We start from the raw sequence: 18885 nt of genomic DNA, 5'->3' as shown, positions 1-18885 counted from the left end.
TCACTCCCTACTCCCTCACCTCTTTCTCTCCTCCTCTCTCTGTCCACTATCCCCTCCTCTGTTCTTCCACTCTCCCTTATTTCTTCCTAATTTCTCCTCTCTTCCCTTCCCTCTGTTCTTCTACCCCTCCACCCTCCTCATCCCCTCTTCCTGCCTGTTCCGATTAGCCCTCCAGTCTTTTCCTTGTACCTCCACTCCGGACTTCCTCTTCTCGCTGTTATCCGTGATGTTCAGCAGATCTCCGAAGCGTTCGTTGGTGATGAACTGGTGACGCGTTGGGACGATCCCGGTGTGTCTCCGAGAGGCCGCATCCGCCTCTTCCTGCTCCCGCTTCAGGCGCCGCTGCTCCTCCAGGATTTTCTGTCGAGGAAAGGTAAATGAATGTGTGAAAAACGTAAAAGCGGGGTTATGGTGCTATGGAAAAATTATCAGGTGTACTATTATTTTCATAAGAGAGGCTCTATTATGAAAAATACAGTGACATTTTAACATTACCATCAGCATGTTGATTTCCTTATATACCAAAAAAAAGTGCTTTGTGTTGCATTTCTTGTATGAAAAGCACTCTATGAATAAAGTTTGATTGATTAATAGACTGAAAACTCCCCAAAATTGCATTGTTATCCAGTCAATATAAAACAATACTTTCATTATTATTTTTTTTACTTTACTCACTTTTAAATTATTTTTAACTAATATACCAAAATTGTAGTTTGTATTTTATTTTAATTTTATTTATAATATTTAATTGTTTATTATATAATTGACATGTATTACTGGCCCTCTGTGTGATATGTTTTTCAGTGTTTTCAGTACTCAACACAATTTGTTGAACTTTTTACAGGCACATTGACAAGATTTATCATATACACTACCAGTCAAAAGTTTTAGAACACAACACTTTTTCCTTTTCACTTTTGATTCATGAAAGTGTCCACCTTTGGCAGATATAACAGCTGAACACACTCGTGGCTTGTTCTTTTTACAATAGAAATCAAAATATTCTTCAGAAAGTTCTTCCCAAGTCTGTTGCAGAAGTTCCCATAAATGTGTGGCACTTGTAGGTTTCTTGGCTTTCACTGTTCTGTCCAGTTCCAAACCAGCTCCATGGGGTTTAAGTCTGGTGATTGTGCTGGACACTCCATGTTTTCAAGTATTCAACCATCTTGTTCTTTTTTCCTGAGGTAGTTTTTTAGTTTTCAAGCTCTTCATTGGACTTAAATAACTTGAATTGCAATAAAAGTGTGAAAAATGTGGGTGTTCTAAAACTTTTGACCAGTAGTGTAAGTAGACTAAGTTGCATTTGTATATTAAAACCAAGCTAAAACTAATGATAAACTGTGAACAATCACCAAATCAAAGGTCACAACACAGCAACAGAAGGGTATGGAATCTAAATGAAATGCAAATGAATAAAAACTGCAATGCCGTAACTTTCTATGATTAAAAACCCACCTCTTTGTCACCCTTCTTCCGTAAAACATCATCCTGGTTCTCACTGTGAGCAGGAGACGAGTCTGCAACAAAAATGAAAACATAGATTTAGTTTCACGATTGTTAACCCCAAAAACATGCTACAAATGACTTCTAACTACCTCTATCTATGGACCAAACCAGTAGCTACATTGACGCATGCTTTTCAATGGTCATTTCACTAAAACAAAACCACACACATCAAAATGCTAAAATGTATTCCAGCATGCATACAGACATAATGGTACAATGTGTGTTCATGAAAAAAAAGGAAATTTCTACATCTACAAAGCATTCAATGAGACTTTCACTTATAAAAATGTTGACAGAATTCTTCTTTTCCTACGACAATGTTTCATGTTCGTGTCCCAGAAAACATGAAAAAGCATTCGCTGTAACAAACCAACGCTTACGTCAAAGAAATCAAATGATCCTGAGAGGTTCAAACAAAGCAAAGAGGAGGGGAGATGGAGGGTGGGAAATAATAAATAACTCAACAAAAAGGGAACGGGGCCAGACATCAGACTGAGAAGAACAGTATGCAAAATGTAGTTTGGTGCTCAGCCTGCTTAGACATTACAGATGCATGCTGGGAATTTTTGAGGGAGTTATACGCTTTATAATATTTTTCCATATGGATCTGTCAGGAAGTTTTGACCTAGTTTGAAAAGTTTCTGGTTAAACTAAAAGGTGCATTATGTAAACTTTCTGGCAGTATGGCTCTAAACTTTCTAAAGAGATGTTGCCAGGGATGATCGCCAATTTAGCATTTAACAAATCAGTTACAGGTGACACTACCAGGCACAGTTACAAGTCAGATCTGTGGAGAGGTGAGCCTGACCACAGTGAGAATGCAAGACTTTTTTGTTTCTTCTACACTGTAAACCCAAATAAGTTACCAGAACTCAAAGCATTTTTGGGAATCGACTGTCTTAATTATTTTAAGTTAAAAGTAACAATCTTCCAGAACTTAAAAGGTTGGATGTTTTGCTGCTTGTACCTTTTGATAACAGCTGAATTAAAAGTGCTCATTTCTCAACTCAAATATTTGCAGTTAATTTGACTCTTAGTTTTCTGTTAAGGCAACTCAATTATTTTCATTTGGGAGTTTTCAAACCACTTTAATAAGTTCACTTATTTGGTAAAAAGCTTTGAAATTGTATTGTATTTTAGCGTGTACTATATAAATTATTATTATTATTTTTTTTTTTAAATCGTCCCTATTTGAAACAATAGAAATAACTGGACTTTAGCATTCTCAGTGTTTATTTACTTCAATCTACTAAGTTGTACCTCATCAGTATATTTAAGTTATGCTCACTTATACCCACATTAGTTCCCTTTAATCAAAAAAATACTAGTTAAAATTACTCAAAAAGAGGAACATGTTATTGCAACTTGATATAATTAAGTTAGTAGGACTATTTCTAAAACTTTGACTATACACAACTTAATCTATTTAACTACTTTAAATGTTCGGGTTTACAGTGTAAGGAAAAAAAAAAAAAAGGTTTAATGGTTGTTTACAATATTTTGTAGTTGATAAAAAGAGCTCTTGTATCTCGATCCAATTAAACATTGTGTGTTTAATGCCTGAAATTATTGTGCCCTAAAAAGTTAAAATAGTGATTCTCAGTTTGTTTGGAGTTTCGAGCTAAGAAAAGATTTTAGTATAAATATCATGCTTTGTTACAGCTGAATTATAATGTGTAAGTTTGTTAACAATGGTCCAAAATGTTACATAATGCACCTTTAAAACACTCAAAACTAATGATTTGCTTGAGTTTTGTGTAAGTTTCACAACATTAGATAAAAAGTTCAAATCCTGATGATGTATTTTCATATTTATCTGTGTGGCGTAATGCTTAAGCAGGCGTGGTTCTTGCATACACCCAAACCTGATGTCACCAGTGAATTATACATTACCAAACTTTACTTGAATCTCCAAAAGTCACAGAAATGATGGCAGCAAAAAACTACAAAAACTACAAAAACTACAAACCAAAGACCAGAAGTGGGTAGTTCTCTGTTACATTCAGTTTAGTAACTTTTTAAAAAGAAATTGTACTTTTCAGAGCAGTTTTTAAGATGCTACTTTTACTCCTACTTGAAGTAACAGTACTCAAGTTATTCAAGTAAAAGTAACAAAAGCTTCACAGTATTACATGATTTGAACGTTTGTGTTTCTCTCTTTGAGTTATGATTTCGTTTTTCAAATTTTTGCATCTGTCCTACGAAAATACGATACATACGCATTATTATTTATTATGTTTTGTCCTTTCATTTACAATTAATTTAGATTAAATGTCCAGACAGTCTTTAAGTTACTCTTACTTGAGTAGCAGCTTTCCCAAATACTTTTTTTTTTACTCTTGCATTATTTCTTGGATCACTACTTGAGTAAAATCTATTTTGAAGTAATGTTACTCTTACTTGAGTACAATTTTCGGCTAGTCTACCCACCTCTGCCAAAGACTAGCACACAGAATGAGATGAACCCTTTCAGTTGAACACAGCAGGCATAGACAGACTAAAGATGGAGGGAGCAACGATGTCCCTTTGAGAGAGGAGGAGCAGCACACAGGGTGAAACAGTCCAAAACGAGATGAGTGACCACAAGATGACGCTCAACGTTGAGAGGAAAAAGATGAAATTATGCATATAGGACCTGTCAGTAGATTCCCATTGGCGTCCAAACCGTTATCCAAGTTTTCCCCATTGCTCAAACGCCCCAGAACTTCCAGAGAGGAGAGCCGTTGCGGGATATTGGGCCTCAACTCTTGACACAGGTTTGTAGCGGTCACTTTCGTCGCCAATAACGTCTTCTTGGTTTGGTTGTTTTTGCGAAGGCGGAAAGGGGCGGGGGTCATGAGGAAGAGGTTGCCAGGTAAGGCGGTTTTCCTCTCAGATGGAATGGGATTAGCAGCAGAAGGGGCGCGTTCTTGCTGAGCTTGTTGACGTTCGTGTCGGAGGATAGTGGTGAATCTTGTGTACGAAGCCGGACAGGAGCCTTTGCATTTAGACGGCTTGAGGTGCTGATGGTTAAGGTGGTGGAGGAGATGCTGTTGGTGGTGGTTATGGGGGCTTAAAAACAATTTGGATTCGACAGTTTTGTCTAAGGACACATCTGGAGTGCTTTTACTTAAAATAACTTTTGGTTCGATTTGTTTGGGAGATTCTGGCCTGATTTTCTCTTCCTCTATAACCGGAGATACCACGTCCTCTTCTTCTGTCGCTTCACTCATCGGAGACTCTGCTTGCTCAGTTTCTGGCGGGGCATCTGGCTTATTCAGATTTTCATTTGGGGCTGTCACCAATAAGGATTCAGCCGACACAGCAGTAGACATGAAATCACTTTGGTTGCGATTATGAGTGGCTGAATTTAAAGTTGGCATTGGACGAAGAGCGGATGGGAGCTTGGGACCCACTCCTCTGAATGATCATTTCAAACTCGCTGACCCGGGTGGACACTGCCTGGCGAGGAATGCACCCCTCTGACCTTTGACCCCCATCTGGTTGGGACTTCTCAAAAAGCGAGGCCAAGCTGCGCACGCTACCGTGAGGACTGCACCCCACGGAGCAGGGCCTCTGGATGTTATGCATGGTTCGATACAGGTTTGAAAATTCAGTCGTACTTTTTCTAACAGCAGGGGGCAGCGCATTCCTCAGCCCATCCACCAAATCAGTGCTACAGCTGCTCTCACACTCTCTTGCCCCGTTGCAATCACATGTTCCCGTATAGATGTCTTCGCAGCTATGGGCTTTGGGATGTCTTACGACTCGAGTCCTGTTGTCAACGTTACCACAGTCTTCGCTTTCGCCACCAGAGGGCAGTGTCTTCGGCTTGAATTTAGAAGGGAGGATTTGAGGGATGCAGACTTTGGCAGCAGACAGTGGTTTCTTGTTCTTACACTGGTTAGCAAGCCCATTAACTGAGCGACTATTTACTGATGAGGAGGGTGAAATTAAACAGCCAATCCCACCTTTATAATCCACTGGTAAGCATGCAGGACAACAGAATAAAACACATATTAGATTACAATGGTTTACAGCTTAACACACAAAAACAAGCACAGTTTCAAGTCAAATAAGTTTGTATAAAAAGTAATGAAGAAGCAGGAGACTTGATGCAGCCAAAACATCAAGTTATAATGTTGTGAAGAGCATGGCATTACAGGGTTAAAATAATGTCATAATATGAAAAGGTCATGGTTTGTTAATGCTTATTCTAATAATAATACAATACAAGCTCAACTCAAGGCAATTTGGGGCCGCGAAGTGGAAACAGGAAACATAATATTCCTTAAAACAAATTCTATACAAGTTAGAAATAGCCCTCTGAGGACCTCATTGACGGGCCTCCTGCTGGTGCTCGGAGTTAGAACAAAACATGACGCATTTCAGTTTTATGTAGCTAAAATCTGGAACAGTTTTTCTGAAGATGTGAGACAGGCCCCCTTTTTTTTGTTTGTTTGTTTGTATTGTGAATTTAATGCATTTCATATTCTGTAAAGCACTTTGAAAAACTTACTGAACTGTGCTGCACAAATAAACATGCCTTATCTTGCCTAATATTTTCTATTTTTAAGAAATAATCCAAACTATGACCCAGGAGCCAAATACGACCCTCAGATCGTTTTTTCTTGCCCCTCAGACTTCTAGGTGAATTGGCCAATACTTCCTCAAGTAGTAATTTTGAGTGAAAGTTTTTGAACATCAAATAATTAGTGTGTCCTTTGAGGATCTAAGCTTGGATAAGGTTCTGGTGTCTCATTCTAACCTGTTTATAAATGTGAATATTTGAATTATTCACTGTATTAACCATCAAACTATGACCCTTACTCGGCCCTCCACTTTTTCTATATCTACAAATGTGGCCCTTGAAGAGAAAAGTTTGGGCACCTCTGCACTAGTGAATGAGAAAATGAGACTTACAGTAAATGTATTTGTGCAGTGGTTGGCAGAAGCTACAGTCACAACATCCAAACCTAATTTCTGTGTTGAATTATTGTAATATGATGCATGATTATGTTAATTACCGCAGAAAATAAACTAAAAAACTAAAAACTAAAACCTCATCATCCCTGTCAATTCATGTTTTTAAAAAGTTATTTAGTGAAGTGCACAGAAGTAGTTTTGCAAATAAAGTTAAGGTTCACATTTAGGTTATTTTCAACTGTTGTCGTCAATTTTAAACTAGTCTTTAAAGGTGCACTATGTAACTTTTCTGAAGGAGGATCCACCAACTGCTAATGTCTCCATGGAGATTTTATTGCTTTAACTTGAATGTTCCACCTTAAAGCATCAGTGTAGCAAGAAATCTGATGAAGGCTTTTTTTGCCGAAACTTTTAAAAATGTAAAAAAAAAAGCTTTTGGACATCGGCCATCTGAGTGTGCTATGCATTTTTTCACTTTTAACCACCTTAAGGCATTAAACATACTACATTTATCTCCATGGAGACAAGCAGGTGACGCCACCAGGCCATTACAGGTCAGATCTGTGGAGAGGCGACTCCACTCACAGTAAGAATGCAAGCTTTTCAAGGTAATGTTGATAAAAACAACGGCATATAACAAATGCAATGTAGCAGGTAGTAGACTCTCCATTAAAGTTACATAGTGCAGCTTTAATACATGACATGACATGAACCCAGCCTACTACAACAGAACTGAATTGCACGCGCTACAGTCAGTGATTTATAGTGTGGTCTGTTTTTAAGATATTTTTAATGTGACTAATTTGTCTTATTTTACGCACACTGTCCAAGATGTCTAGACAAATATACTGTATATCAAAGCAGACAAAACAAACCCTTCTTGACCCAAACTCTTCACAGATTAAACTGACATATTTGTAGTCTGGCGTTCAACACTTCCTTTTTAAATTTCATTCTGAGGTTTTATGCTCACTGCTTGCTCCAGCTACATTCTTAGTGAGGCATTAATGCATCTGCAACATGTCCTCCGTCTCTGAGTCATGGGAAATTATGAGTGATCCAAACATCTGCCTAAATCATTACAGATGTGCCGTGGTTTATGCACCCTGGGTCATGGCAGATAGGGCTATAAAAAGAAAAGAGCTACACCCACAAAGTTTGAATGGAAAAGCTTAGTTTGGACAATAGGCTAAAACTAATCTACTTCACTGACACACGTAAACAGTTTAAACATTGTAAACCAGTGTAAAATTATCTACACATGAGATACAACTTCTAATGCTACTTTATGATCTGTTATTACTAATCGATTTAATCTGTGCACCTTTTATTGTGATGGGGGAACCCTAGCACCCACAGACACAGGGAGAAAATGCAAAACTCTGAAGCCTAACCTGGCCCAGTAATTGAACCTGAGACCTTCTTGCTGTGAGGCGGAGGAGGGCAAACCATGATGCCACTGCCTCACCCAAACTGTGCAATCTAATTGGCTTCTAGTGAGTAAAAAGTGTTTTAAAAGTGTTGCAAAAAGTCTTAAAATTTGTGTAATTGATAAATCCCATTTGCTTGGCTCCATATTTAAAGGTGCATATTCCATATTTCTAACAGCATGTGAGTATCTCCTAACAATAACTAGCATGCTAACTGTTCACTTCCTGGTTTTTGGAGAATAAAATGCTTTATAATTAGATTCAGACAGTACAGTGGATTTATTATGACCCTAAGAGCTACTTTTACCATATCTGTAGGCATACTGGGGCAAGACAAATTTAAATAATTAGGTATAGTACATAACTCACATAAACTGTAAAGACTACTTTCCAAAAAATATGTGATGAAATGGTCTCACCAAATTTGATAATCCTGACTTAAAACTAGGGATGTAACAATATCCATCTCACGGTATGATATTTATTGCAATATTTTGGAGAGGCTAATATAATTGTAGATAGGCCACTTTTATGCTTTTAAATACCTTGACAAGATTTTGATGTGAATTATTTTCCTCATAATTCCAAGAATTTAAGCAAAAAACATATTTCATCATGTTGTCTGCACTGAAATGAATCATGGGACATGTAGTTCCCAATGTTTATTACCTGTTGCTACAGTAAAACCATGCAGTTAACCAAAGGAACTTGTAATTCGATTTATTGTGACAGCCCATGATATTATTGAGAGACTTTTGACGATACGATATCATGATATTTCGGTTATTGTTACATCCCTACTTAAAACAGTAACACTTTAGTTTAGGGACCACATAGTTATAGCTAGTTGATAGTAAAATGCACAATAAGTGCCTAATTACATATTTGTTAGTATTTATAAAGTACTGTCAATGCATTTTGGCCAAATGCTGGACAATCATTAATGCCGGACAAACACTATTTAATATTTTCGATCGTTTCACTCAGTCCCAGCTCAAAACTGTACGGCCAAATCGCAAGGTTTTAAAGTTCACAGCTCACGATTCATGTTCTCACACTATACAATCTACTTCAACAGTGCAAATCCCTCACGAGAAGCGACTGGATTTCTGGTCGTGAGGTATTAATCGGTTCTCGTTACCCCATGTATACTACACGAAGCACGAAACTCGGCCCGATCTCCAAAACAGTGAGTGAAAAACAGACTCAAAAAGGACCAAAAATTGCACAATGTACGCCCGTCTTAAGGCTGTAGTTTGCAAGTATTAAGACACGAGCTGTTTTCTTCCCATTACAGTAGTGGGGATTACACAATAGCTGTTTTTGTTTATACACTGAAATCGTAATAAGCATTAATAAGTGTAATAAGTGTTTGATAAATACCAAATAATAGCTAAGTAACAGCTAATAAGCATACACATTACCACTTAGTTAGTAATTAATATGTGGCCCCTAGACTAAAGCGTGGCCCTTAAAATATATAATTAGATTCAAATTAATATTACACAAGTTTAAATTCTGTTCAGGGCTGGGTTACATATAAATAAATGAAACTGTTTTGGTGTAAGGTAGAAGTCAACATATGGGAAATGCTGCACTTTGAATTATTGATCTGTCCCTGGCAGACCTCAAGACACCAGAAGTAGGTGAGGGTTAAGAGAGGAAAGTATCTTACGAAATAAACATTGAAAATCTTGCAATTTCCTTTCAAATAACACAATAAATGCTTGTTCCTGTTTTTGATTTTTAAAATTAGTTTGGGGATTGATTTGTTCCTTGTGGCTCGTGCTGACCTCCTCTGACCTCCGCGCACTATTGAATGTATTCCATATATAGAAAGACATAAGACAAGTTATGATATAAGGCAGGGCAGCTGATCCTGTGAGGTAAAGGAAAATAGACCCGCACAGGTTCTCAACTGTGACCTGCTTTAGTCCTGATCATGTCCTTTCATGACCCTCGTGTAGATCTGGTTTGGTTCTAGTTTAGACTGAGTTTAGAGCTGGTTTGGACCTGGCTTAGACCTGATTTGGTCCTGGTTTAGACCTTGTTTAGACATGGTTTAGAGCTGGTTTAGAGCTGGTTTAGAACTAGTTTAGGGCCTGGTTTAGACCTAGTTCAGACCTAGTTTAGACCTAGATTAGATCTGGTTTATACCTAGTTTAGATCTAGATTAGATCTGATTTAGACCTAGTTTAGACCTAGTTTAGATCTGATTAAAACCTGGTTTAAACCTAGTTTATACCTGGTTTTGACCTGATTTAGACTTGATTCAGACTTGGTTCAGACCTAGTTTAGACCTGGTTTAGACCTGGCTTCGACCTAGTTTAGACCTGGTTTAGACCTAGTTTAGACCTAGTGTAGACTTAGTTTAGACCTGGTTCAGACCTGGTTCAGACCTGGTTCAGACCTAGTTAAGACCTGGTTAAGAGCTGGTTTAGACCTGTATTAGAGCTGGTTTAAACCTGGATTAGGGCTGGTTTAGACATGGTTTAGACCTGGTTTAGACCTAGTTTAGCTCTAGTTTAGCCCTGGTTTAGACCTGGTTTAGACCTAGTTTAGACCTGGTTTAGACCTGGTTCAGACTGGGTTCAGACCGGGTTCAGACCTGGTTCAGACCAGGTTTAGACCTAGTTTAGATCTGGTTTAGAGCTGGTTCAGACCTGGCTCAGTCCTGGCTTAGTACTTGTTTAGTGTTGGTTTAGGGTACATTCACATGACCTAACTTGTATTAGACTTGGTTTAGATATAAAACAGTCCTGGTTTAGCCTTGGTTCTGTTCATACAAAATTTCCCCCCTTGACTTGACTTGAGTTTTGTCATTGAGGTGATAATTTTTGTTAATTGAAGATGGCACTTCAGAAAATGTTGTTGTTCTAAGGTGTTACTACTATTTGTGAACTTCGTGATAATCTCTGCTCTGTTAATTTGCATATGAAATCACAAATATCTAACATGTTTATAAGAAAAAGCCGTGTCTTTCCTGGCTCCATTGATGCGTGATAACAGTACAGATGGGCTGAAGACTGTTCATGCTGAGATCCACCATCTGTCCAATGTATTTGCACTAAACACATTTCATTTGATCAGATTCACACTAAAGACATGTGGCGCTAAATGTGTTACAACTGTAGCCACTGAAAAGCCCTCAAGATGTCCCCGCTCCAAAAAAACTGCGAGGATATTAATACAGAGCACAAGACTGAAGCATGATACAGTTTAGGAATCAGAATTAGCTTTGGGAGGAAGTCGACTTTCTGAATGCTGAGAGAAAAGATTTGGTGAAGTAAAAAAAAAAGTTTATATCAGATGCATTCTTCTTTTAAGTTCCAATTAAAGGCGGATTTAGTAATGCTGTCAATCAAATATGTTGCTAATGTTAGTGGGAAAAGGCACCAGATGTGTCTGTTCTGTCATATGTTGATTTACGGATAAAATTGTGAAATAAAATACCTAAATTTCCCCTTGGCAGGGTTCCCGCTCTTTTTCACTGACAAAATTTCAGAACTTTTCCATGACTTTTTCATGATCTAAAGTGAATTTTCCATGACTTTACAGCACCCTTTATGTGTAAAATTGATCATACTTTTAGGGCTAAATATGAAATGTTAACCCTTTCCACTCATCTTATGGTTTGGCATTATAAATTTTTAACATTCAAAACACTGTCAATGCATTTATTGTTGTCTTTTATTAAACAAAAGGCGCCTACGTTCAGAAATAATCATAATAGCCTAATAAGAACTTAAGAGAACACTGTAGTTGCATGAAAGAGATCCTAAAATGCCATGACTTTTCCAGGATCTATTCTATCTATTTAAAAACACCAGGGTCATACAGACATGGTTAATATAAACATTTTAAGACCAAAATGATGAGCCTGACAGCAACAGTTACGGGGAGAGGGGTAGCGGTTTTTCAATAGAAACTGAACTGGAGTGGGTTAGTTACATAGTCCATTTATATACAATCTATGGGTGGACCATGTAACATTTCTGGTGGGGGGTATACCATCTACTTGCCTACATGGAGAAGTGGATGGATGCCACAGCATGGCGTTAAACTTGTCTATCACTAGACAAGCAGGTTATGTTACAGGTCAGGTCTGTGAAGAGGTGACCCATCATATCTAAAATAAGCAACGATGAAAGATTGTCGAGGTGGGGGCATAACTCGGTTTAATATGACAGAATGAGCTACCGCTAAATATTACGGTACGATCAACTATCAAACAAAACTTTTGGTTTCAAATGAACAAAAATGATGATTCAGATTTGCAATGCTGTAGAATCTTTCAAGTATATGGACACGGACATTTAAATGCGTAATTCATAAACCTGCTGCTTTGACGTTTCAAAGACCACTGACTAAACCACTTTTGTATTTCTGTGCAATTATTTCTCTTTTCATTGACGTGCTTTTTGACGTCATTTTGGACCAGACGTGCCTCATGTGTCCTCTCTCTCTCTCTCTCTCTCTCTCCCTGTCTCTTTCGTTCTTTCTCTCTACCCTCCACTCTCCTCTTCCCTCGCTCAATCTCTATCTCTCCTAACAGCTGACTTCCTCATTTCTCTCATTTCTGCCCACCCCACAAGTCCCCCTGTTTTCCTCACACCAAGAGGGGACATCTCGTGTTTTCTGGATCCATCTACACCCATTACTGACACCCTCCTCTCTCTCCCTCTCTCTATCTTTCTCACTTCTTCTCGTTCTTTCTTTCCCTTACCCACGCTTTCTCTCTGTCTTCCCTCTTTCTCACTATATGTCCCTTTCTCCTCTCTATTTTTTGCCACCTTCTCTTGCTCGCTCTCTCATTTATCGTCTCTCACACACTTTCCACCAATCTGTCTCCCACTTTTTCACTCTCTCCCCTTCTCTCTTCCTCTCACCCTCCCTCTCTCTCCTCTTTCCCTTAAGACCTTTCCTATGTCTCTTCTTCTGAACCCCTCTCTCTCCTATCTCTCTTCCTCTCACCTCCCTCCCTCCCTCTTTCTTTCTCTCTCTCTTTCTCCTATCTCTCTTCCTCTCACCCTCTTCTCTCTTTCCTATCTCTTTCTCTTACCCTCCCTCTCTCTTGTTTCTCTTCTTCTGACCATCTCTCCTCTCTCTTCCTCTCACCCCCTCCCTCTTTCTTTCTCTCTCTCGCTCTCCTATCGCTCTTCCTCTCACCCTCCTTCTCTCTGTCTCTCTCCTATCTCTCTTCCTCTTACCCTCCCTCTCTCTTTTATTTCTCTTCTTCTGACCACCTCGCTCTCCCCGCTCTCTTCCTCTTACCCTCTTCTCTTTCTCTCTTATCTCTCTTCCTCCCACACCCCCTCTCTCTCACTCTCTTTCTCTCCCATCTCTCTTCTTCTCACGACCTCCCTTCCCGTCCTCTCTCTCTCCTTTGCACTATATCTCGCTTTCTGCACTCTCACTCCTTTCCTTCTCTGTCAATCCCTTCTCTCCATATCTCCCTCCCTCTCTATCTCTCTCACCCCTCCGTTCCTCCCCGTCTCGTTGCCCGTCTCCCTCTCGCTCCTGGCCTAACGCCCTGAGCCTGCCTGGATACTGTCGGCGGGAGCGATTGAAGTTTGAAGAGGTTAACTTCCACGGACTTAACGAGACCACCCAGAGTCATCCATGTGTTTTCCAAAGCAGAGGAGCCCTATTCAGATCAATGAAAACAAACGGCAGATGGACGGGCTTCAGAATGATGAAAAGTTAAGACCGTAGTCATAACAATTAACTATTCAAATAAAATATTAAATCGGTCGAATATGGCCCATGTGGAAATTTATTAGACTGCTCAGCCATTGTAATGAAAATAATTGGCTAGTTCTTGAGGAGTTAGAGGCATTCATTATAGCTAATTCATACAGATTCATATGTAGAAAATACTTCAAATGAAAAAATATACAGTATTCTTTACAAAGGAGCAATACTATGAGATTTTACATATAAAGACACAGCTTTTTTATTCTAAAACTAAGCTAAGTTGTGGCATAACATACATCATTAAATCACTAATCAGAAATACTATATATAAATAGTAGATAAGTGGCGACCTGTATTATGTTAATAAACCATGATCACAGACTTAATTCATAATGCACAAATAGTTTATTAAGAATAATTCAGGCTTAGTAACTACTTTAAAGGGTTAGGTTTAGGACTTAAGGTTAGAGGTATTAATTAAGTGGTTTTAAGCATTAATCATTCTTAATAAACAATTTGTTCATTATTAATTAGGTGTTTGTTCATGTTTTATTAAGGTAAAAATATGTTTAGTTATGTAAGTATGGGCGATAAAGTGTATAGAGTTTGATGTTGTTAAATCAAGTGCATGATTTTCTTTGCGAAAGTGTGTGGTTAAGCAACAAAAACAAGTGACTAATGAGAAAATTCTGTCACTTTAGCCGTGGTTTTACAGTATGATGCAACACATGCATGTACCCAAGCAACACATTTGGGTAAGAAATGAGAAAGTGCCTAAAAAGTTTATGATATGAAACCAAGCTGGGCTCCCTCCTGCGCTCTGAAACAATTTATTTAGTGACTACAATTTGTAATATTTTGTCCTAAAAATGTCCTATTGATATTACACAGCCTGTCTTAAAAGTCCACTAGAACTTTTCTGGTGGAGAGTTCGCCACCTGCTTGTCCATGAGATGTTGTTACTTTGCCTGAAAAGTCCCATAGTGCGACATTTAACGTCTATGTCCAAGGAAACCAGCAATTGGAGGGAAGCAACATAGTAAGAATGCATTTTTTCAATGTATTTTTCAATTCTGCAATACAAACACCTGTAATGGAGTGAATAGAAGCTGGATGATTTCCATACTGCGGAACATTCTAGACAGGGCAATAACATCTCCATGGAGACAAATTGGTAGCGACTCCCCTGCACCTTTAAGTTATTTGTTTTTCTTGTGAACGTGCTTAGAAAAGTACGTGGAACATAATAAGCTATATAGTAGGCGTGTAACAATATCCAAGTCTCACGATACAATATCGTCACGGTATGAACCTCACGGTACGATATTTATTGCGATATCGTGGGAAAGATCACGACTTTTTCCTCTTAAAATATTTTGACAAGACGTAATCCAAAAAAACTAAGACTTAAAAGTGCTTAGAACTGTTATTTCTTCATGTAGTCTACACTGAAATGGAGCAAAGGATCGTGGTCTATGTAGTTCCCTTTGTATTTTTTTAGCTATTGCTGCACCATAACCCTTAATTTAAGCAAAGAGACTGGTAATTCGATATATTGTGACAGTCCACGATATTGTGAGAACTTTGATGACAAGATATCACGATATTTCATTTATTGTTACATCCCTACTATACAGATAGACCGACTGTGCTCTTTTCCAAATTAACTCATTATTATAGTTGCAATAATGGTACACAAAACTTCAAAATAACAGATTTGCTTTCTCTGCTTGCACAAAGAGGCAGTTCGTATTAAGCATGTGATATAGTGAGCTACTTGCACTGAATCCATGAACATGCCTATAACAGTGATGGCCCCATTAGGGAGGTGAATGCTGCAGTGTGATTGGTCAATGCAGTGACGCCTGGGAGCAAAGTAAACACATGGATTTGAACATAAAGATAAAGGGAAACATGTGTATCTGGGTCTGGGTCTCATCAGAAAGACAACGCACCATGGACTCTGTAACCTCCATTCAACAAAATACACACTGGTGGTTCCCAAACTGAGGTGCAAGGTCCAAAAATGAACAATTAAATACAGAAATATGTGTAATATTTTTCAATAAAATAAACAATTTGCATTAAAATGATTTTGAGAGTACCAAACTACACAAACGTTGGGTCTCAAATTGGCATTTTAAAATGTGGATCCTATATAGTTTGGTGGTATACAGGCTCTTTCATGTGGTACTAAGGAGTGGTTGACGTTTTTGAAAATGAAAAACTAGAAATTACAGGTTAGTTAAGTTCAAGTATTGTTTTGATTCAGTCTTGGTTAAAATTCTTTTTAAGGTTTGCCCTAGTTTAAACCAGCTGTTGTCATGTTTCAGTCCAGGTTTTAGACACAATTTAGCGAAGGAATAGTCTATATTTGGAAAATTTGGATTGCATTTGAGTCTTTTCTTGGTTTTAACTCATTTTAGTTGGTTTATAACTTGCATTGCCATATTAAAGACATTATTATAGATCTTGAATTCAGACTATATGTGCTGTTTAATCATTTAGTCAGAAGTAAAGGTGGTAGAAGTCTAGTGTGTTTTACAGTGGTTGGCTTTACAAAGCATTTGCATTTTATAGCATGCATAAACTGAATATATGGTGTAAGGAACTGTCACTAAAAGGTTAGGTATGCTTTATTCTAACATTAGGGGAATTTTACCTCTGCATTTAAGGCATCCTTCCTTGTTAGGAGGACAACCTGTTAGGAGCAGTAAGGGCCCATCTCCAAATTTTGTGTTAGTTTCATTGTCAGGAGTAACTAGCTGGTAGCCTGACTCATCAACCGGTTTCACTTTGTGGAAACTGTCTGACATCGCAGCATTAGGATTCATTCGCTCGATGGTAGGTGGGTACTTTTTTATTTAACCAATCGCTGCTATTTGGTTGTGATGTATGTAAAGTGCCGGAATGCTCAGTGGTGTCCAAATAATTGCCGGCACAACAACAAACAAAGCAGAGAATGAACATGTCGGTCAACGATCATTATTGTTTTTGCGAGATGAAATGGCAAATTAAAGGTGCAATAAAAAATGCTAACTTTGTATTTTACAAAGGAAGTCTAAAGGAGGATCGTGTATGAAATCTGCTATCGCAATTCAGCTTGGTTCAGCTCTTCACTGATTGGCTGGTGCGCAGTCTACAACTTCCAGGGTTCCCACAAACCGTTTAGTGTATTCCGATTCCTGACCTAAAATACATTGAAACGAACCTGCACCACTGTGTTCATCAAGATTTAAGCCTGCATGAAGAACATAATTGTAATGATAAAAAGTAAAAAAAATACTTTGGAGCTGGTCCGGAAATATACAATAGTTAAAAATCCGCTGTTCTTCAAATAAACTAGGCAACCCTAAAGACAAAATGACCCTGCGTTACATATTTTGAGGGCCTGGACAAAGTTGGGGAACCACACCTCCATACATTACACCCAGTAGACTTATATGGTGAGTTCTGGTTGGTACCTTTAGAGGAGGAGGAGCTGGGGTGCCTCTTGTTCAGGGCGCGGAGACCCTGCAGCGGGATGTCGCCCCCCTCCAAAACGCTCTTGTAAACATGGCGGTCGCATTCTGAGGCGCCCGGCTCCGTGGGGGACGAGCCGCGGTCCTGCTCCACCTCGCTCAGGCCGGATTTGCTGGAGGAACTAGACACAGGAACGTAGACACATAATTAAACACTTCATTATAGGCTAATGCTTTACAATGCACAGGGGCAGAACAATGGAATAATGGAAGGTCATATGGAGCCTGTTAAAGGAGCTTGTTAAAGAGTATTGGTCCTCATCAAGTACTCAATTTGTCTTTGTTGTAGTCCTAGTTTAGTTCTAATTTAGTCTAAAGTACATTCACAAACAAATATCAAAACTGGAATTAAAGTGGGACTAAACCTGGGACTAACTCTGGACTAGACCAGAACTAAACCAGGACTATAGGATGAACAGCACATCAAGACTGGGATTAAACTTAGACTAAACCCGGAAATAATCTTGGGCTGGACCAGAACTAAACCAGGACTATAGGATGAACAGCATCTCAAAATTGGGATTAAACTGAGACTAAACCTGGAAATAATCCTGGACTAGACCAAAACTATGGAGCAGGACCAAACCAAGTCTACATCAGGGCTAAACTGGACTCAAATAAGAGAAGCCTACACATAAAATTCAGAAGATTATTCACAAAATTAATAGTGGGCAGAAAATATCTTTTGCCCCTCTGATCACTGTCCATTGTGCCAAAAGAGAGGTTTATCTATGAACCTTCTAGAGAACCTACCACTCTTCATCTTGTATTTAAAATAAGTTATAAATATCAGATATCTTAAATCAAAACAATGAAACATAAAAATGAAGACTTCTTTTCCAATGCAATAGTGCGCAAAATAATATTCCCATTGTGGCTGGTTTCTTCCGTTCATTGCACAACAACAGGTCAGGCTCAGTGACCCTGTGACATTAGTGGCTCTGAAATATAAATAGACCAATGGTGAGTCATAGAAGTCTATTATGAAACTTAATGAATACAGAACATATATAAAATGCCAAGAAAATAAATGTATAGCTCTGCATACAATAACAATCCATCTTATTCAGTAATTAGTTCATGATTCAAATGGTATTTACACTGATATTAATATTTAAAGCAAAAGAGAGAAGATTTTGAGGACATTTTACCATTCAAGAGATTTAATATTTAGTTTCAAATTGTTAATTGTTATGACAAAGCTAATTTTGATTCTGAAACCCAAAAATTTGAGGACTTTTTTTTTAGATATTTAGTTTTGAAATTTGAAATTTACGCCGATAATTTGTCACAATTTTTCATCTCTTAGAAACCTATGCATAATCAGAACTTTTACTTTCAACCCAACAATCTCTGTGTTTTCTCTTAGCCTGCTTCCTTACAATTAATCTGGAAGCACAGCCAATTAAGTAGCACCAACATCTGATCCAAATTAGACCAGTGTGGGCCAACTTTCCCTGCAGCATGGGCTCTATAATCCGACACAGGAGGAGCACGAGATTGTGAAAGTTTTGGAGGCTGAGGTAAGGCTAATGCTACTGCACATATCTGGGCATTCCTGGGACGCCAGTGAGACAGGGACTATAAATAAGGAGAGAGAATTCCCACATGGAGTGACATGCACCTGTACCCTCCGCCGCCTCTTTCATGTGTTCGTCTATTTTTATGGATAAACTCAACTGTTAAACTGACAGAGGCGGTGTAACAGGACCAAGCAGCTACACTTATGTTTACCCCCCACCTACGGGAGGCTCGAGTGATGAGTTATATCTACCGGTACTTTGGAGCATTTACTGGACTGGCTTTTTCAGTAAATTGGCGATAAT

At 38.4% G+C, this 18885-nt stretch overlaps 1 protein-coding gene across 1 annotated transcript in view; it reads right to left on the bottom strand.

Moving 5' to 3' along the window:
• LOC110162295 (sorbin and SH3 domain-containing protein 1) overlaps nt 1-18885 on the bottom strand; it is a 125880-nt gene that overhangs the window by 18813 nt on the left and 88182 nt on the right. The window contains 5 exon segments of the mRNA XM_055162595.1: nt 190-360; nt 1456-1517; nt 4142-4868; nt 4870-5468; nt 17003-17181. Coding sequence (XP_055018570.1) covers nt 190-360; nt 1456-1517; nt 4142-4868; nt 4870-5468; nt 17003-17181 — 1738 coding nt within the window.

The sequence above is a fragment of the Boleophthalmus pectinirostris genome, unplaced genomic scaffold, assembly GCF_026225935.1.
Source record: "Boleophthalmus pectinirostris isolate CB_2022bp ecotype Guang Dong unplaced genomic scaffold, ASM2622593v1 HiC_scaffold_5, whole genome shotgun sequence".
Classification (NCBI taxonomy): Eukaryota; Metazoa; Chordata; class Actinopteri; order Gobiiformes; family Gobiidae; genus Boleophthalmus; species Boleophthalmus pectinirostris.
The sequence above is the reverse complement of the archived record's forward strand: the minus strand, read 5'-3'. Positions and strand labels throughout refer to the sequence as shown.